The sequence below is a fragment of the Pituophis catenifer genome, unplaced genomic scaffold (assembly GCF_029215685.1).
Source record: "Pituophis catenifer annectens isolate HBS135680 unplaced genomic scaffold, rPitCat1.0.hap2 SCAF_3, whole genome shotgun sequence".
Classification (NCBI taxonomy): domain Eukaryota; kingdom Metazoa; phylum Chordata; class Lepidosauria; order Squamata; family Colubridae; genus Pituophis; species Pituophis catenifer.
The window spans coordinates 199,330,622-199,351,834 of NW_027256883.1; the positions used below are offsets into that span (position 1 = coordinate 199,330,622).

At 40.7% G+C, this 21,213-nt stretch overlaps 1 protein-coding gene across 1 annotated transcript in view; it reads left to right on the forward strand.

The window, feature by feature from the left end:
* The window catches only part of RTF2 (replication termination factor 2), a 65,616-nt gene extending 45,051 nt beyond the window's left edge, over positions 1-20,565 (forward strand). Inside the window, exons 6-9 of the mRNA XM_070940068.1 lie at positions 12,750-12,863; positions 16,686-16,740; positions 17,521-17,607; positions 19,637-20,565. Coding sequence (XP_070796169.1) covers positions 12,750-12,863; positions 16,686-16,740; positions 17,521-17,607; positions 19,637-19,824 — 444 coding nt within the window. The 3' untranslated portion in view covers positions 19,825-20,565. The remainder of the gene's footprint in view (positions 1-12,749; positions 12,864-16,685; positions 16,741-17,520; positions 17,608-19,636) is intronic.
* The last annotated feature ends 648 nt before the right edge of the window (positions 20,566-21,213 follow it).

Sequence of the window (21,213 nt, forward strand, 5' to 3'; positions counted from 1 at the left end):
AGGGGTCTCCAACCCACAGTCCAGTATACCAGAAACCTGGTCGTGCAAACAAGCAAAGCCCCATCAGTGGGATGCAGGTGGCACACAAAACCACGCCCCCTCTGGTCCACAGAAAAACCTCTCTCCACAGATTCAGTCCCCGGCGCCCAAAAGGTTGGGGGCACTGATCTATAAAGCAGGAATGAAATCCAGCAGGTTCTGACAGATTCTGGAGAACCGGTAGCGGATATTTTGAGCGGTTTGGAGAACCGGCAAATACCACCTCTGGCTGGCCCCAGAGTGGGGTGGGAATGGAGATTTTGCAATATCCTTCCTCCAGGAGTGGGGAGGGAATGGAGATTTGGCAGTATCCTTCCCCTGCCATGCCCACCAAGCCACGCCCACAGAACCGGTAGTAAAAAAAATATTGGATTTCACCACTGCTATAAAGCCCTTCATGGCATGGGGTCAGATACTTGAAGAACTTCTCTCTCCAGTAGTCTCTACTCATCTTATTAGATCTAGCAAAGATCTAATAAGATGAGATCTTATTAGATTAGATCTAGGTCCTGTCAATTAAACAATGTCATCTTGCAGGAACCAGGAAATTTATCTTTTTTGATTACAGAGTCTGCTCTCTGGATCATTTTTGTTTTTCCTCAATCACTTGTTCAGCAACCATTCAAACTTACAATGGCACCGAATGAGTTCTAACCAGTCCTCAGAATTCTGGCTGTTGTAAGCATCCTAACAGTCACACAGTCGCAATCCAGGCACTCAGCACCTGGCTTCCAGCGAGCCATCAATCACGATTCCATGCCAGCTTCCCACAAGCAAAGTCAAGGGGGAAGCTGGCAAGGAAGTCAGATGTTGCAGTCACAATGAGGTCTTCGTTTATCAATGGCAGCTGAGCATGCCAGAATTGCTATGACTGAGTGGCCCAGTTAGGTGATATACAGGTAGTCCTTGAGTTACGACCACAATTGAGCCCGAAAGTTTATGTTGCTGAGTGAAACATTTGTTAAGTGAGTTTCTCCCATTTTACGACTTTCCTTGCCACATTTTACAACTGCAGTTGTAAAAATTAGTGACATTAGTTGTTAAGTAAATCTGGTTTCCCCATTGAAGTTTGCTTGTCAGAAGGTCATCACGTGACCCCAGGATACTGCAACCGTCGTAAATGTGAATCAGCTGTCAAGCATCAGAATGTGACCATGGGGATGCTACAACGGTCCTACGTGTGAAAAACAATCATAAGTCACTTTTTTCAGTGCCGTTGTAACTTCGAATGGTTCACTAAGTGAACTGTTGTAAGTCAAGGACTACCTGTACTTTACATCTGTAGCACTCAGCAATGGCAATTCTGGTCCCAATTTTCATTGTAATCAAGGACTACCTGTAATTACAGTTCATATCCACAACATGGATAAATTTTTATCAATGTACTGGAGAGAAAAAAAAATAAGAAAATTGGTAGTTTAGGGGACCCTTTTTGGGAGGGGGTGGCAAATAAGTTGCAAAAAAATGTGCAATTTTTTAAGTTCAGTACAAGGAATTGTTTACAATTTACTAACTTCTTTATACCTATTCTAACATGACATCCCCTCCATGTGATTTTTGAATGCAAAATTAAATGAAGATGACTCCAGATATGAATGATTTAACCTTCCTTACTGGTTTGCTTTTTCTGTTTTGTTTTTCCCCTTTCCTTCCTCTCATTCATTTTACCGTTTTGTTTTTTTTAAAGAATAATAATAAGATTCCGATAGTTTTAAATCTGGGTGAGATACCTTTGAGTAGAAGCCATATGAGGCAATTTGTTTGTTTGTTTGTTTGTTTGTTTGTTTGTTTGTTCGATTTATATGCCACCCTTCTCCGGAGACTCAGGACGCCTTACAATGTGTTAAGCAATAGCTTTCATTCTTTTGTATATACCTGCTTAGTAGGGCTTTCGGCCCCCCCTAAGCGGTGTTCTTTTTTATACAAAGTCAGCTTATTGCCCCCACAATCCGGTTCCTCATTTTATCTACCTCAGAAGGATGGAAGGTTGAGTCAACCTTGAGCCTGGTGAGATTTGAACTTGCAGTAATTGCAGGCAGCTGGTGCTACTTAACAGCACTTTAGTCTGCTGCGCCACCAAGGTGCAGTTTAGTTTAAGAATGATTCCAGGTCCCTCCCTTATTTTGTTCTTTCCTTTTCATCTACCCCACTTTGTAGAGCTGGATTAAGGAAACTCCAGATATACAAAGCAGACTTCATTTTTTTAAAACATAATTTGCATCATAAACAGTAGTGGGTTTCACTTACCTTCACTACCAGTTCAGAATTGTGAGCGTGCGTGCTTGCTTCGTTCATGCACGGTGCTTCTGCGCATGCGCAGAATTTTCTGTGCATGCGCAGAGCGTCTGTGATGATGTCCGGATGGGTGGGCGGAGCCTCCCGCCGCCACTGCTACCGGTTTGTCCGAACCAGGGCAAACCGGTAGAAACCCACCACTGATCATAAACCAGTTTATATGTGATAAAAATCTAATTAACTGCTTTCTCAAGGATGGTGTGATTTTTGTACCCAATTTCATGTGTGCATCCCTCGAGAAGTAAAAGAATCATTATATCCTAAAATAAGATTACTTTATCTTTGACTAAATGATGTTTTGCAGGATCCAATCTGGGTCGGGTCACCAGGGCCAGAAGTTTAGTCTTCTGATCTTTTGGACTCTTCTGAGCTTTTGGAGCTGCTGGAGCCCATCCTCAGGGAACTTCTCTCTCTCACCAGAATGTGTCTCTCACCGACCCAGATTGGATCCTGCATTCTATCACTGGTCAAAAGAAACACAAGTTTCACAGTGATTTACAGTAGTAAATATGGAAGAATGTTGAATTAATCTCTGGTTCCGGTGATTGACCCAGATTGCAATATTATCCTGGGCAGTGGTGAAATCCAATTTTTTTTTACTACCGGTTCTGTGGGTGTGGCTTGGTGGGCATGGCTTGGTGGGCATGGCAGGGGAAGGATACTGCAAAATCCCCATTCCCTCCCCACTTCTGGGGGAAGGATACTGCAAAATCTCCATTCCCACCCCACTCTGGGGCCAGCCAGAAGTGATATTTGCTGTTTCTCTGACATACTCAAAATTTCCGCTACCGGTTCTCCAGAACCTGCTGGATTTCACCCCTGATCCTGGGACACATATATTTGTCTTCATTTGTGAAATGCTGTTTAGTTTTGCTGAAAATGGGCAGTTCACAGCCTTCATGTGCTACATTCTACAATTCTAAGATACTTTTACGCAATCCAAACTATTTTACAACTTGTAGCTTTTGTCAGGGGCAACCTCTGGGTTTCAATGTGTAAAATGATGTTGGATTGTTACTGCATCTTGCTGTCACATTAGGTAACATTTGAGTTCCAAATGTCTATGGAGATTTTCCAGTCATCCAGGTTGTGGTTGTCCCAAAGTGTTTTTTCAAGAGGCAACTGGACTTTCTGGTTTTTCTTTGAAGACGTTTCACTTCTCATCCAAGAAGCTTTAGAGCTGAAGAAGCTTCTTTGATGAGAAGTGAGACATTTTCAAAGAAAAACCAGAAAGTCCAGTTTGTCTCTTGAAAAAGCACCTTTGGGACATTTGAGTTCCAAAATTGCTTTTTTGGACTTTTTTGCCTGATTCTGCTTCTTACAAGTAATCCTCAACTTAGACCACAATTGGGGCGAAATTCTTGCTCATTGAATGAAGTGGTGGTTAAGTGAGATGCCCAGATGACTGCTTTGCTCAACAACCTCAATCCTGGCACTCCCAATTGCCATCGGTAAGCAATCTCCCAGGTTGTTAAATGGACAGAGTGAAAGAGCTGCCTGCCGAGCCTAGTTCCTCTCAATGCTCGGAAGGGAATTGCTTTGGTGGACTGCAGGAATGGAGCCCGTATCTTTGGGATCAGAGCTCTGGTCTGTGCAGCCCACCAGGGGAGTTTGGTTCCCCTCCTTGTGTGGAAGGACACCACTCCGTTAGGCAGTGGGTACAGAGCTCGAATCTTTGCAAACTCTGCTCCGTTTCTGCACCCCACCGAAAGAGTCCAGTTTCCCTTTTTCAGCCAGGCCCAGAGACAAGAGGGAGTCCTTTTTGGCAGACAGCAGCAGCAGCAGCTTACAACCTTCCCTGCCAGCGTCCCCATTAACTTTCTGAAGAAGCCGGCAGAGAAGATTGCAAATGGCAATCACAAAACCACTTGGCCAAACTCCCAGATTGTGTTCATGTCACCACAGCGCAGGGTTCAGTATGGCATTTTAAAGCAGCCGGAAGAAGTGCTTTTCCAAAGCTGTTATACCTTTGACTAGCAACATCACTTAGACTTGTATACCGCTTCACAGGGCTTTACAGCCCTCTCTAAGCGGTTTACAGAGTCAGCATATTGCCCCCATCAATCTGGGTCCTTGGAAGGGTGGAAGACTGAGTCAACCTTGAGCCGGTCAGGATCGAACTGCTGGCAGTCGGCAGTGAGTTGTCCTGCCATACTACATTGTAACCACTACACCACCACGGCTGTTAGTTGTTAAACAATCAGTTATAAGTCAAGAATTGGAGGAAACTACAGATAAGCTTCCATTTAAGGACACACTGGCAGCATTCTTGATGGACTTACCTGCAGCTTGCAAACACGATGAACCTTTGTTGATAAGGAGGCGCATAGAGAGTGCTTTTCAAAGCTGATGAATTAACTTCAGCCGAAATGAAAGCTATTTTGTTTGGCAAAATAATTGGCAATAGCATTTAACAAGAGCCTTGATAGTACAGTGGTTTAATGCACCCTGTTATTAACACAGCTGCCTGCAATTTCTGCTGGTTCGAATCTCTCCAAGGCTCAAGGTTGACTCAGCCTTCCATCCTTTCTAAGGTAGGTGAAATGAGGACCCAGTTTGTGGGGGCAATAAGCTGACTTTGTATAAAATATACAAAAGAATGAAGGCTATTGCTTAACGCATTGTAAGCCGCCCTGAGTCTCCGGAGAAGGGCGGCATATAAATCAAATTTAAAAAAAAAAAAAAAACAGTGCTTCATTTTTCAATAGAAAAGTATCAACAATTGCGTAATTTGTATAACAGCAATAACAGTACTGAATGGCAGACATAAAACAAAGAGCAATTATGCACTGGTAAGTGCTGGCTTACTAGGGATAGTCAGTAATGAAACGTTTACAAGTTTCAATTGTAATTATATTGTACTTAATACAGTATATTTATGTATTGTATTAAGTACAGTATATGTTAGCTATGAATAGTGTGACTAATATTCTTAGATTTGATAGAGAAATACCACAACTGATCATTAGCTTCACCCGGTTTTTTACCATGTTTCTGTTCTCTTTCTGCCTTGGCCTTGTTCATTTTTAGAAAGTTTCATCTATTGTGAGAGTACAAAACCCGGTATATTTCAGAACAGGACAATAGAAAAGTAAGCTCCCCCCACCCCCTTCATTATGCAAACAACAAATGAGCTATTGGCCAACTCTTACCTAAAATCATTCTGTTTTAGTTTCATTTCTTGTAGGCACCGTAATGAGACTTGATTTGTGTAGCATTATTACAACCTATTTTAGTTTTATTCCAAAACAACCACCAATCTATGAAGCTCTAGTTCTGACTTTAACAAATTAAAAAGGAAAGAAAACCTGACTCATAAAAGTTGGTTTAAAGTTTTTTTCCACTCCAGAAAAAATACATTAAAATACTTGAGTAGAATTTCTGAAGTATGCTTTTGATAAATATGCTCTTCCTGGATTTCCAAACTTTTTAAAAGCAAATTCCTTTTATTGACATTCTAGTGATTTGCACTGGCAATTGTAATAGTATAATATTTAGGAATTATAGGTACCTGCAAAGAGCAGAATGGTGCAAATTGTGGTATTTTCTGTGCTACCCTATGGAAGTCAAAGTTGGGACTTTGAAAAATTAGAATGGGAAAAATAGTGATGGACTTTTGTGTTGGAGAATGTGGACAGGCAAGAAAGCAAATAAATGGATCCCTAATGCTGAGAAAGACGAAAAGAGAGAAGACAAAAAAGCAGAAAGGTGGGTGGATTTAGTTACAGAGGTGGCGAGTGTGCAGCATTGGAAGATCTAAAAGATCAGGTTAGGGACAGATCATAATAAGAGAAAATCTGTGGTTACAATGAGTCAAGCACAACTTGATGACACATAATCAAAAACTGTTATTTATACAGTATGAGTGAAACAGACTCTGACGTTCTTCCTGTTCTCGTCCTCTTCCTTCCTTCCTTCCTTCCTTCCTTCCTTCCTTCCTTCCTTCCTTCCTTCCTCCCTTCCTCCCTTCCCTTCCCTTCCCTTCTCTTTTCTATTCTTTCTCTTTTATCTTCCTTCCTTCCTTCCTTCCTTACTTCTACCATTAGGAAAAGTGATACAAAAATATTGTGACTTTAGTTAGGAATTTATTTAGGTTCTTTTGAAGAAGCTTTAATAGGTTTGATGGTGTAATTTAGGGTGATGTCTGCATGTATATAAAATGCATATTTCAGATAAAACATGTACATATTTTTAAATAACCAGAATCTGAAAAACAAGAGTTGAAAATTGTAGGTTTTCAGAAGAGAGAAGCAGATTATAATTCATATGAAGCAGTTCAAAAAGATTTGAAAAAACCTACCTGGCAGTAGCAATTTTCTAATCTTTAACTGTAGTAGCTCAACTGTTTTTCAGTTAGTTTTCTTGCTACAAGCTGTGGTATCACCATTTTTTAAAAAGAAGATTAGATATTTTTCTCATTTGATGAATTGCTTAAATGAGAATGTACATTCAAGAACAAAGACCTGGCCTATTCAGGTTTGCATCAGGCCCATGTGGTCTAAGATTATTGTTAAAGACAGGGTCTTATTGAGAGAATAATCTAGTTTTACCTTCCCAGCTGGGTAAAATGCTACACTAAGGGCATCTGTATAGCATGGAGCTTGAGAAAATGACACTGGCATAGAGTAACAACTGATGTAAAATTGTGCAAGATGTTTAAACAAATGAAGAAAAAGTGAACAGCAATAGCACTTAAACTTATATATTGCTTCATGTTGCTCTTCAGCCCTTCTCTAAGCAGTTTATAGAGTCAGCATGGTTGCTTCCTGTCTCATTTTGACACACCGTGTCTTTACAGCTCGATCCTGAACACAACATTTTGAGCCTTACCTGTTCAGGCCAGTTGATCCATCTAATCCTAGAATCCTTCAAAATGACCAGCCGGATAACATTGGCAAAGCTTTCAAACGCACGGATTGAAGTGTCTCTTCTACTGTTATCCCTAAGTTAGCAACTGCTTTTTAAGATACACCGCCTAGGAGCCTGAAAATAGTAAACAAAAAGATATACAAAAAACCATGCAATTGTTACTATAAACTCCCAATGGTGAATGCACAGCACTTGGCAAGCTTAACCTACTGTATTTCCCATTACGGTTGCTCTGCGGATCTGTATAAATCACTCACTCTCTGCATCCTTCTCTATTCTCAGCAGCTCGTAACGTCACCAAGCAAAATCCTCAAACGGAACAAATTGTATAACCGAAAGATACGCAAGGTGCACTGAATCTGAATAAGCTCTCATGGGAGAAAATAACGTTTCTCCCCAGGTTTTTGTCTATTCTGTGCAAATGGTCTCTTTTGCCTGTTCTATGACTCTACCGTTGGTATCGTATCCCACAATCCGGGGCCAGAAAAAATACGTTTTACGGATATCAAATAAATAAAAGGTCTTCTAGTGGATTCTCCCTCCCAACTCTACTGCTCTGTGATAAAACAAACAAAGCAGCATGCTTACTTCAAAATAAATCAAACATAGAGATAAGTTCATTAGAAAATCTCGCAGAGAAACACTTACCCCAAGACGGTCATTAACAATAAAAGGAAATAAGCTTACCGCACTTCAAAGTTCTCTTGTACTGGCTTCCTGTTACATCAGACCATGTTACTCGCTGCACAGGCAATCAAAAGAAGGGGTATTTGCAAAAGTAAGCTCAGAAAGATGAGCACAAACCCCATAATGGGTTATTTGATCTCCCCCATCATTGTCTTTTCCTTGGCTCTCCACAGAAGTACACTAGTTCACTAGTTCTCAGCCTTTCAGCTATAGCAGGCATTCAAGTATTTCCAAAATGTTGACCATGAATGAAATAGAAACCAGTTCCTAAGCGAGAACAAAACAGGTGAAAATAGCAAAGAATCTAGGAGCTATTGGTTTTTATTTTCTTAATGGGGTTGTCTTTTGTTAAAGCCTTTTGGCTCTGACATTTATTTTTTTTTTACATTCCAAATATAATTTAGCCTGAGTGTCAGCTTCCATCTCACGCTTGCACTTTCCAATCATTCAGTATCAGCTACCACGAACTCAAGGGAGGTCAGATACGAGGGAGGAGGCTTCAAGGGAAATGAAAGTTATCTGCATCTTTCCAAGAAGAGCTTCAAGGTCAAACGGCTGAGAACAGTACAGCTGCATACCAAATCTAGTGACCTTTCCAAAAACATTTTCTTTGAATTTGATTGGACAATGGGGGCAAGCAATGGGAAGAACCTAGAAGAGGGAAGAGTTACACTTGGGGATTTCAGTTCTGGCTTTGTCTTATTGTGTTTCATCTGACCTCTTAATAAACGATACCTTTTCTCAATAAATGGAGTTGAGGATCAAGCTCAGGCAGGCCCGACACTAAGTGAGTTCTGTTGTTGACAGAAGCCATAGCTATTCTTTGCATGAACCTCATTTCACTTTGTCTTGATATCTCATCCATCCTTCTGTATTCTTACTACTGTTTATCCATCAAAACAAAAACCAGATATTTTTCCCAAGACTTTTAAAATGTGACCATTCTATTAGATCTGATGAAGTTATGATAATGGAAGCAGTTTGTTTGTTTGTTTGTCTGTTTATTCTTCCCAGATCTCTTTTTGTGGGTTGGTTGGTGGGTGGGGAAGGAGGGATTGTTTTATATTTGGTGTTTCTTCTTTTCAGATGAAGATTATACCAGAAATTCATCACTTCTTTTATCCTTCAGCGTATCTCCAGCACTCTGCTTACAGTATTCTGATATAAAAATCTTAAATCCACTGTAACGGTTTGCTGCACATAGACCACAGCCACAATTGTATAGCAAGGCGGACACGCTAGAACAGGAAAAACAGAATTTAAGGCTACAATAAATCAAGTAACGGAAAGCCACAAGCAACAGCTCTGAATGTGCTGTTTAATTAATACCAATACACATTCTGGTAGAGAGGAGTTCCCTGAGGATGGGCTCCAGCACAAGTCCGAAAGCTCAGAAAACTAAACCTCTGGTCCTAGTGACCAACTCAGATTGGATCCTGCAACATTATCCTGTGACACGTATATTTGCCTTCGTTCGTTCATTGTATGGTTTAGCCTCCGGACCTGTTATTAGCTTTGTTGTTCTTCTCTACATTCTTTGTAGGGTCTAGTATACTTCATGTGATCTTGAAACTATCCCTCTGTTGATGCATTAGATGTTTTGGCAGCTGCAGCACACTGCTGGCTTATACTTAAGTGGTGATCTACTAGGACACCTAGATCCCCTCTCAGAGTTGGTACTGTTGAGCCATTCTGTATCAGTGCATTTGGTTTTTCATGCCTATGTGTCACCACTGAATTACATTTTGTTGGATAGGGCTCAGTGTTCAAGTCAGTTGAATGTTGAGTCTATCATATAAAGCAGGGATGTCAAATTCAATTTTATTGAGGGCCGCATCAGGGTTGTGTTTGACCTCAGGGGGCCGGGTGGGTGTGGCCAGGGTGGGCATGGCTGGGTTGGGCATGGCCAGCTCGACATCACTCATGTCGGGGGGGGTGTCTGTGGTGGCCTGAGTGCTCTGCCAGCGAAAATGAGCTCCCGAGCTCCATTTTCAGCTGCGACGGCCTCCCGCAACCCTCTGCAAGCGAAAACGGAGCTCAGGAGGGCTGCAGGCGGCCCTCCCAAACTCTGTTTTCACTGGCAGAGGCAGCAGGGCTGGTCTTTTGCAGTTTCCAGGGCAGTCCCATGGGTTACATCCGGCCCCGGGGCCTTTGAGTTTGATACCCCTGATATAAAGGGTTAGCTATTCCCACCAGTTGGGTGTTGTCTGCAAATTTGATGAGTTCCCTTTCATACATCTAGATCATTCATGAAGATGTTGAAGAGTATTGGTATCTGATACTTCTGGACAATGCAATCATATTAGTAGTCATTCCGAATTTGTGTATTATTTGCATACACATAGAAGGTTATTTTCAGTGCTGGGCCCCACCATTTTAAAAAGGAAGAGGGAAAATTCGGGTGTCGTATAACTCTTAACTTAGCCATTTAATGGATTCCACTTACAGACCTTCACTTTCCTCTTTAAGCCTTTCCAATTTGTTTTGATCAACAGTTCACACAGGAGATAGCGTCTCCTGAAAAAGCTTTCTGTTGCACAACTTTGGTAAGGAGGCAAAGAATGTATTAAAGGAAATCCTGTATACAACAAACCATGGGATTCTCTAAGCAAATAAGAGAAATAAAGAGGAAGTCCCTGAGTTTTAGCAACGACAAAACTTCCCTGATGTAATAAGATAGATGCCCAACAATTTCAGGCTCTCCTTATCACTCCCCCAATTTCCCAGCAACATGACAGTTTGAGAGAATAGGGAGAAACCCTGTCCAGAACAGGAAATACAATTTACAGCTTGCCAATTCGCAGTACACAATGCTGATGAATTTGGTAATGCCGATTTCTTAGCCAATTTCCTTATTGTTCAGATACGTGCCTTCTCTCTTCATTCCTCCTTGGAATGTAATTCACTCACCTCCAAATAATGTCGTTAGTGTTTTAATCCTTTCTTTTTTCCTCTGTAGGAGCTGGTTTTAGCCTTTTCAGGGAGATTTTTTTTTTTAGTAACAAGTACTTTCCCCTGGAAATTCCAATACAGGTAGTCCTCGAGTTGCAACAGTTCATTTAGTGACCGTTCAAAGTTACAACAATACTGAAAAAAGTGACTTATGACCGTTTTTCACAGTTGCGACCTTTGAAGCATCCCCAATTCAGGTGCTTGGCAATTGGTTCATACTTATGACTGTTGCTGTGTCATAAGTCGTGTGATCTCCTTTTGCGACCTTCTGACAAGGAAAATCAGTGGGGAAGCCAGATTCGCTTAACAACGAGGTTAGTAACTTATCAGCTGCAGGGATTCACTTAACAACTGTGGCAAGAAAGATTGCAAAATGGGGCAAAACTCACTTAACAAATATCTCGCTTAGCAACAAAGTTTGGGCTCAATTGTGGACGTAAGTCGAGGACTACCTATATCAGATTTATAATAACTGTTGGAGAAAGAAACATATTCATCTGCTGATAAGGTAGCTTAATATATTTCTTTGGTAGGAGGGATGCTGAGTCCCAGAAAAAGTAAAGCTGCAGACTGTTTTTTAAGTCGTGTTAGTTCTATAAAATTGTTCTGCCCCAGCTACGGAACCCAAAGAACGCAGCACACACAAAGTCCGTTCAAACCTTAGTTTACTGAATAAACCAGTCTTTTACAACACCGGCTGTTAATTAATTGCATTAACAGCCACCAAGAATTCAAAGAATAATAACTGAAAACTTACTATGGTTGGCAGAATGCCCAGAAGCAATTTGCAGGAAGCTGATAAGATAAGCAAGACAAGACAGGAAGGTATGTGAACTAAGTTGTTCCCTGCAAATTGCTTCAGTCGGCGTTCCTCCTTAAATAGGCTAAGGGAGTGGCCAATTAACCCCAAGCCTTACTCTCGAGGAGACCTCCTCCTGAGAAGCCACTCCTGCCTTTTGGCAGCGCTGCGTGCCTGTGCATTGAGAAGAGGCTCCTCCTCTTCGTCCTCTTCACTTAAGGGAGCTTCTGGAGGTTTTGAAGGCCCTGGCTGAATCCCTGCCTCTGGCACCACATCTTCTCCAGCCTCCTCATTGTCCAACTCGAGTGCCAGCTGCACAGACTGCTGGCGCAGCACCACACCAGCCTCCTCGCTATCTGAATCAGTTACTAGCTGCCCAGGCCGCGTACGGGCCACAACAAAAATATGTTGACATGTTTCATTAGGTCCTACTTATGTGCTACAGGTAGTCTTTGACTTATGATCACATGTGGGACCAGAACTTCTGTCATTAAGTGAAGCAGTCATTAAATGATTTGTACCCGATTTTACTACCTTTTCGGTATGGTCATTAAGCAAATCGTCACAGTCATTAAGTGAATCACATTGTTGTTAAACGGATTCAGTTTTCCCCAGTGACTTCGTTTGAAGAATTATGTTTGTTATGTATTTTAGGAGTAGAATTTTAATAAAGTTTGAGGGGAGGGAAGAATATTGGTCCAACCCTATAGGTATTTCTTTTTAAACATCCTTACTTAATGAATGAAAATGAATAAAAAGTTATGTGGCTCCGTCTGATGAATTAATCATGGCAGAGAAAGCAGACACCTGATTTACAGATATGTACCGTGTTTCCCCAAAAAGAAGACACTGTCTTATATTTTTTTGAAGCCTGAAATAAGCACTTGGCCTTATTGCTATGCACTCAAAAGCCCGATTGGGCTTATAATCAGGGGATGTCTTAATTTGTGGGAAACAGGGTAGTACAAGGTACACATTTAAATCTAGTTTTGATTTTTGGTTAATAAAATATTTGCAATATGAATAACATGTCTTTTACTTTCTAGTGCTTCTGTTTGGAAGTGTACTGCATCATAAACAGTGTCTCTTTTTTTCCCCGTTATTAAAGTGTGGGATCCCCTTTCAAGATGACGATGTGATTGTCCTTAATGGCAGTAAAGAGGACGTAGAGATGCTAAAGAAAAGAATGGAGGAGCGAAGGCTGAAAAGTAAAGTAGGGAAGGTAAGGTCTCAATACATTTTCTGAAGTTATATGCAGATAACAAGGATAAAATAAGGACAGGGTTGGAAGTTCTTGGTTTTGGAGCAATGGGGGTTACCTGGAACACTTCGGTCTTTACAATAATAAATGTCATTCAAATAATTTCTGCTCCCCAATAATATTACTGTATCCTGGGGAACTCATAACAGAACACTAGGGCGTAATATAAATGGCTTCACAATAGCTGTTGAATAAGCAATTTTACGTGCTGAAAACATTGGCTTCCGTTCAAGACACTTAACATGGTTCATTGGATTTCAGCCAATACAAGTTCACAACCTGTTAGATCCTTGACTACATTTTCTCCAATGTTTGGTCCATAAAGAATGTAGCAGCTGTTGATTATCATAAAAAAATCTGACCTCTATTTAGAGACAGAACTCTTCAGTAAGCTGTATGGTGCCCGCTTCTGAATTTCCAAAAAATGTGCAATAAGACCAAATGGTATGTGAACAGTGGGGAGAGAAGGGGGAAAAAAATATGGATGGAGTTGAGCCATGTCTGTAGCCAGCTCCATTCTTTTCAGAAGGTCCCCTAACCCCACTCTGATTAGGCCAACTTTACCCTAAGAAGCCATTCTGTTGTTTTCAGCCCATTCTATCACTGATCAAAAGAAGGATGAGTTTCACATTGATTTACAATATTAAATATGAAAGAACATTGAATTAATATCTTGCCTTGTAATAATTTATAAAGTCTTGGATTATGCCACCAAACAACATACTACCGGGTTTCCCCAAAACTAAGACCCCTCTGGATAATAAGCCCAATCGGGCTTTTGAGCGCATGCGCTAAAATAAGCCCTCCCCCGAAAATAAGGCATTTGAAGCACCTGCACAGTCGACCCCCGCCATTTCCTTGGGGGGATAAGGAGGGGGAACATGCCCCCCACACCTGCCATCCACAGGGAACGGCCTCGCAGAGGCCGCTCCCGCAAACCCAGCAGTGTGGCCAGGCTGACGGCATGGTGCAGAGTCCTGAGAAGCATGGCTGGAAGCGCGTGCACAGCCGCAGGGGTGAACAGCTGATGTGCAGTTGTTGTGCTGCCGCCGGAAGTCCTGTCGCTCCCGCCGCCTCCCTGTTCTTCATTCCGGCTGCGCTCCTCATTGCCTGCCGGTGCCGCATGCTGCCAGACCCGGCCAGGAGAGCGGCCTGCTGATGAGCAGCTGGCTGGCGCTGTCCTGACGTGTGTTGCCACCACCATCTTGCTCATCGTTCAATTTGCCAGCTCCAATTGTTGCAGCTCTATGCCCCCACCCACCCACCCACCCACCCACCCATCAGGTATGGTGAGCTCGCTCCTCCTGCACCTCAAAAAAAGTAAGACGTCCCCGAAAATAAGGCCAAGCGCTTATTTCAGGGGTCAAAAGAAAATAAGACCCTGTCTTATTTTGGGGGAAACACGGTAGCCATATATAGACTGTGTATATCTGTATGTAATATCCTGGTTTTGAAGCCTAAAAGTGTTGATGGACGCATTGTTTAGCAATAACAATAGCACTTAGACTTATATACCGCTTCATAGCGCTTTCCAGCCCTCTCTAAGCGGTTTACAGAATCAGCATATTGCCCCCAACAATTTGTGTCCTCATTTTACCCACCTTGGAAAGGATGGAAGGCTGAGTCAACCTTGAGCCTGGTGAGATTCAATCTGCCAAATTGCAGGCAGTTTATTCACTATAATACTGATTCACTCTCTACTACTGGTCTTTTCATGCATGCAACTTTAAAAAAAGAAAAACACTTTAGCACACTACCTATCTAACGAAAGGGAGGAAGGGGAGCAGGAGGAGGGGGGACTCTGGGATCCTGGGTGCTCTTGGAGCTTGCTTGTTTTCTTGCAGCCTGTAGGTCGTTAGATAGGCATTATGTTTCATTTCCCTATTGAATTTTAGAAGAGACTGGTGAAGTTAGTCTTAGATTTTGCAGTTGACCCACTCCAGCAAATAATTGTTTTGTGTTATTTCAAAATACAAGTTTTTTAAGAATCTTGTTAAGGTTTCAAGGTGCTGTAAGGTGCTTAGTGATCACACTGAGTTCAATCAATAATACCTTTTAAGGTCAATTATCGACCTACTCAGGAGTGAGAAAAGGATTTTAATCAAAAGCCATCTGCTCTTAATTTTTTTCTCTAGAATGAAAAGGTAGTATGCCATCTAGTGGATGACCAGTGATACAAACCTACAGGGTTGTCCATCTCTCAAAATTAAACTTCTTTGACATATTTCTGTGTGTACTTCCGATGCATTGTTATGGTACATTTGATTTTGTTGAGTAGTTTTCTTCTTTTTTGAAAACTCAGACAACCTAAACCTCATATAAGAGACAATTCTGTTTATTTCCAAACTCAGATATAGCAACTGCCCTTCTTTGGCCCAGAAAATGAAGTCGACTGCATACTTTTCATGCTAACTTTGCTCAGTAGACCTATGAGCCCCTTACTGCAGGGATGTCAAACTCAATTTCATTGAGGGGCGCATCAGGGCTATGTTTGACCTTGGGAGGCCGGGGTGGGCGTGGCCACTTCAATGTCATTCGTGTATTTCAAGACATGGGAAACATTCTATGATTGATTAGAAAGGAAATATGAATAAGGGTATAGAGAACAGATGGGAGAAAACAATTTTAAAAATAGATAATGCCAAGTAAAAGGAGGAAGGGGGAGGGGCAAAGAGGGAAAAAGTGAGATATTATAAAAATGTACACAAATGATGAAATAAAAATAAATATTAATTGAATAAGAAATTGAAATGAGAATAAAGATAATTAGAAAATCGGGGCTGTTCGAATACCACTTTAGATTGAACTGAAAAGGGAAACAACAAGAGAGAGGGCGAAGAGTAGAGAGAGGAAGGGAGAAGAGAGGAGAGGAGAGGGAGAGAAAGAAGAAAGGGAAAAGGAGCGGAAGAAAAGTGAGGGGAAAGAGGAGTAGAAGAGAAGGTTAGAAGGGGGAAGAAGAGAGGAGTGGGGGAAGGGAAGGGGAAGTAGGAAAGAGAAGGAGAGGAAGAAAGAAGAAAGTTGGAGGAGAAAGAGGAAGGAAGAGAAGGGGAAGAGAAGAAGAAAGGTTGGATTAAAGGTAAATAGTAAAAGAGCAGCCCCGAAAAAGTAAAAATGAAAAATGAAAGTTAAAAGATAAGATGAATGAAAAATGATGGATAAATGACTGTACATGTAAATGTGTTTGTGAGAAATAAAAATAAAAAACTTTTTTGAAAAAAAAAATGTCACTCGTGTAGTGGCCCAAGTGCTCTGCCAGTGAAAATGGGCTCCCAAGTTCCGTTTCCGGCTGTGACGGCCTCCTGCAATCCTCTGCCAGTGAAAACAAAGCTCGGGAGGGCCGCACACTGAGGGCCAAGTTCCGTTTTTGCTGGCAGAGGCACTGAGGGCTGGTCCTTTGGTGTTTCCAGGGTGGCCCCGCAGGCCGGATCTGGCCTGCGGGCCTTGAGTTTGACACTCCTGCCTTATGGAATACCTGCCAGAAGTTCATATTGACGATACATCTGGATTCAGGATACAAATTTTCTCTTAGGACAAGCATGTTTGCTTCATAATTTTTTCCAATACCTACTTATATACTTGCCTTTCAATATTATAAAATAAAAATGGACTTAGAAATATATAGCCTTGCCTTTAGCTGAGTAGAGTGTGTAGTTTTGTAAGTCAAAAGCAAGGATGAATAAAGCACTCTTAAGTCAAGTATATTCCTAGTTATCATATGTATGTTTGGATTTTGCTAGTCTTTGAGCTTCTTAAATCATTTCTGGTTTGTTTCTTTTGTTTCAGAAATCCAAGAAAATTAAGGCAGCAGAGACCATTGTGAAATCAGAAGCTGCTGAAGGTGAATTGTTTACACTGGGTTCAGTTATTAATGCGGAGAAAAGATTACAGGTCTTATAAATCAAAAATAAATAAAACCTATGTTTTTATTCTGTTATTATTTGCAAGGCTTGTGAGCTATTTTATTGTATGGAAACTATATATTGATATATTGTAAGAGCTGTCAGTGCCTCAGAAGCTGCCCGCTCTCCAAGGTCCTCAGCAGCGAGCAGGTCTGATGTTAGCTGTTGTTATTAATAAAAGTTATTATTAATTCGCCTTGCCTCCACTCTCATACATTGTTTTCAGTACAGAACAATTTGAGTGAGCCTGCAGAACTTTCTTATTGAATTAAGTGATTGTTTTTGGCTTTTTAGAGTATATTGAATCATAAATTAACCAGAAGGTTATTACACATGGCTACGCCAAAGAAGATTAACCAAGGTTACCACAAAGATTATCAAGTTGCACAAATATTTCTGTCTTTAGCTTTCCCATCCTTTCTGATTTATTAGTGCTAGGTGCAATGTGCTTGTTAAAATGTGATAGTTGAATCTCTAGTAATGAGATTGGAAAAAAGTAGGTGCAATGTTTGCGCTGTTAGAACTTAACACAAATGTCTTCATTCTGCAAAAAACAAGGAGGCAAACATTTCAAAATTCAGCCAGTTATTGCTTCTCAAGAATAGCCTGATGGAAGCTTGTCTTCCTGTGTCACAAAGTAATCTAATTGAAAAAAGAGTTTCAATAATAAAACTAATCCATGTTGCACCATTTTACCTTCCCCCCCCCCCATTATACAGATTCACAGAGTCCATCTCAAGTAAATACTGCAAAGGATGCTACACAAACTGGAGAAAAGAGGAGCATTGCCTTCTGCAAGAGTTCAGGTTGGTGTAATATTTCCAAACCTAATTTATAAATGCAGGTAGTCCTTGACTTATAACAGGTCATTTAGTGACCGTTCAAAGTTACAGTGTGGCTGAAAAAAGTAACTTATGACCGTTTTTCACATGACCATGGCAGCATCCCCATGGTCACATGATCAAAATTCAGATGCTTGGCAACTGGTTCATATTTATGACGGTTGCAATGTCCTGGGGTCATGTGATAAACTTTTACAACCTTCTGACAAGTCATTTAACAACCATGTTACTAACTTAACAACTGAAGTGGTTTACTTAACAACTGTACCAATCAAGGTTGTAAAATGGGGCAAAACTCACTTAACAAATGTTTCACTTAGCAACATACATTTTGAGCTCAATTGTAGTCGTAACTCGAGGATTACCTGTACTCCATTCAATACCATAGTACAGATGAAGTTCTTGCAGCCAAGCATCTTCTTCACTTCCGTAAACTGAAAGATCGGAGTTTACAGAATTAAGCTCCTTTCTTACTGAGAGTACTTTCCCTATTGCTGTTAATCATGGTTAAGTATTATGTGTTGAGTTTTAAACATACGCAAACTAACCAGGCTTCCAGCTTAAGTAAAAATTGAAAATGAAGTATTTAACTATGCTTGCTTGGACTTGGTTCTTGGCAGATTTATTAAGCTGCTGTGTTTTCTTTAAGTTAGCAATAGACTTAGATTTAGACTAACTTTATTGTCACTTTGAATGTATACTAATCGGCATACATTAAAATGAAATTTTGTTACGTACAGCTCTCAAAGGGTCACCACCTCTACTATACACTACATAAACATGACAAACTAAATTAATAAATAAATACAAAATTATGCATATACCCACATATATTATATGAGACAGAGAAACAACACAGTCTAGTTCGGATGTGTACATTTACATAACGAGAAAAATGGATCTTGTGAGTTTACCAGATGGATGGCATAGGGAACAAAGCTGTTACAGAATCTGGTAGTCCTGCTAAAAATACTTTGAAACCTCCTCCCAGAGGAGAGCAACAGAAACAGACCGTAAAGTGGGTGTGTGGAGTTTCTAACAATGCTTTGAGGTCTAAGCACATAGCTTTTATAAGCAGTATCCTGAATAACGGGAAGAGAGCTTCCTATAATCTTCTCAGCTGTCCTTACCACTCTCTGTATCGACTTTCTATCTGAGGCACCAAACAGTGATGCAGTTTGTTAAAACGCTCTCAATCGTGCCTCTGTAAAAAATGGCCACGACAGAAGGAGAAATATGTGCTCTCCTCATTTGATGCAGGAAATGCCTGAAGGATTCCCTCTTATTCCTCAGGGGACCAAACTTTTGGGATGTAAATATTTCTGTGAAAAGTATAGTGCAGTGATGGCGAACCTTTTCGTCACCGAGTACCCAAACCGGAACACACGTGCATATGCACACGCCGGAAACCTGAAGACCAGCTGGCCAGTGTGCATGCCTGTTTTTTGGCCATTTTCAGGCTGGTTTTTGGGCCGTTTTCAGGCTGTTTTTTGGGCTACTTTCAGGCCGGTTTTTTGGCCATTTTCAGGCCATTTTGTTTTTGGGCCATTTTCCAGCGCTCTGGTGCCCGCGAAGACCAACTGGCCAGAAAAGCAGCTGGCGACAGCACGCATGTCCACAGAGAGGACTCTGTGTGCCACTTCTGGCATGTGTGCCATAGGTTCGCCATCACAGGTATAGTATATCCACATTTAAATAATTAAATTAAATTAAATAATAATTTAAATTAAATTTAAATAATTACAGAGGTGATGATTATTATGTATCTTTACATGATTATCAAACTTTTTGAATAAAAAGTTATTCTGCCCTTAAAATAATAATATTTAGATAAAAATGTTTTTTAAAAATAGGAAAACTAATACTTTCAACTAAGCTAAAAATTGGGGTATGACTATTTACTAAGAAATATATTGTTTATTTGTATGTACATGCTACTTTATCAATGGAGGACTCATGCAGCCTATTTTCTTTGTCCTCTGTTCTATGGCAGTCAATGAAAAAGCGCCATCTTTCTCCGAAAAAAGCATCAAAGGTGCACCTGAACCTGTGAAGAGGCCCTCTGTAGCCAGTGGGGAGAAATCAGAAGCGTACAAGTCTATTTTTACTTCCCACAGCTCGGCCAAACGCTCAAAGGAAGAGTCTTCCAATTGGATCACACACACCGCATACTATTTCTGAAATAGAAAATTGTATGATTTTGAGCGCGCCCTGTTTTTTGCCACCTGTTGCTTTCTTTTTATAGGAGAAGCTTTTGCTATAGGAAATAGTGCTTTTAAAACAACAAAACAGCTTTGAAAACAACCCAACAGTTTTGAAGAGGAGATAATTTAAAAAAAAGGTAGCTGAAGTTTACTTTAAGTTTTAAAGGACATCTACTTTGAGTAAGTACTCATCATAACATGACTGCTTGATGTCCTTTTCGAAGTGGGGAACTCTGTTTACTTCAACTAGGTTTGTTTAATCTGAATAATTAGGCTGCATCTGAGTGCAGAGGCACAATTGGTGTCTCATAAGTATTTTCTATACATTTACCATAGTGGGAAATGTCAAAATTGTGAGTAGAAAGATAGATTACATCATCCTATTCAGTTTTTGTGTAGATTGTAACAGATGCCAGTTGAGACATTTCCCCATCCTGTGGTCCAAATTTGACATTAATTTAATAGGTCTTAATCCTGAAGCAGATTCATGAACGACGTGTCCAAGAATGTTTGTGGAGTGATGAGGCACAGTTACACTTTTGCAGTCTTTATTCTAGCTTGTTCATCTTTCATGATGTAGCTGTTATTGATCTAAGAGTTCTTATATTGCTGATTATTAAATTATCACCTTAATTCTGCAGTTTTTAAAAAAGAGCTAACAATGTTTTGTAACATTCTGACACCTTGTATGTTAAAATAAAACAATAATTGAATAATTTATCTTGCAGTCTAGTATGTGATCCAGATTTATGAAATTCAGCACAACTTTTTTTTTAGATTTTTGGATCAAAAGAATTGCAATCAGAAAAAGAAAATATCATTGTGACTTCCGAACTCTTCTGGAATCTAGAATTTGCAAAGTGTAGGACCATAATTTATTAGAAGTTGGATTTATTTATTTTATTTTATTTATTTACAGTATTTACAGTATTTCATCAATGCTGCAATAGGGAGTATTTTCCAGAGCATTGGAGTCTCTAGAGCAGGGGTGTCAAACTCACGTGGTCACGTGACATATCACAACTTTTTCCCCCTTTGCTAAAGTGGCCGTGGCCAGCGTTGAGATGCATCTGGCCCGCGGGTTGTGAGTTTGAGAGCCCTGCTCTAGAGGATTGTCCCATCCTCTCCCCTCCATCTGAGAAATTGGAACACCCAATGTAATTCCATGAAAAGTAAACACCACACCATTGATTTTTAAGGCCTTTATTAGGACAACCAAGAATGCACAAGTGAGTGTATAAACTTTCAAGATTTCTTCTAGAGCAGGGGTCACCAAACTTTCGGATCTCAGGGACCTGCCTAATGACCGGCTGGGTGGGTGTGGCTAGGTGGTCATATGACTGGGTGGGCATGGCCAACTCAATGT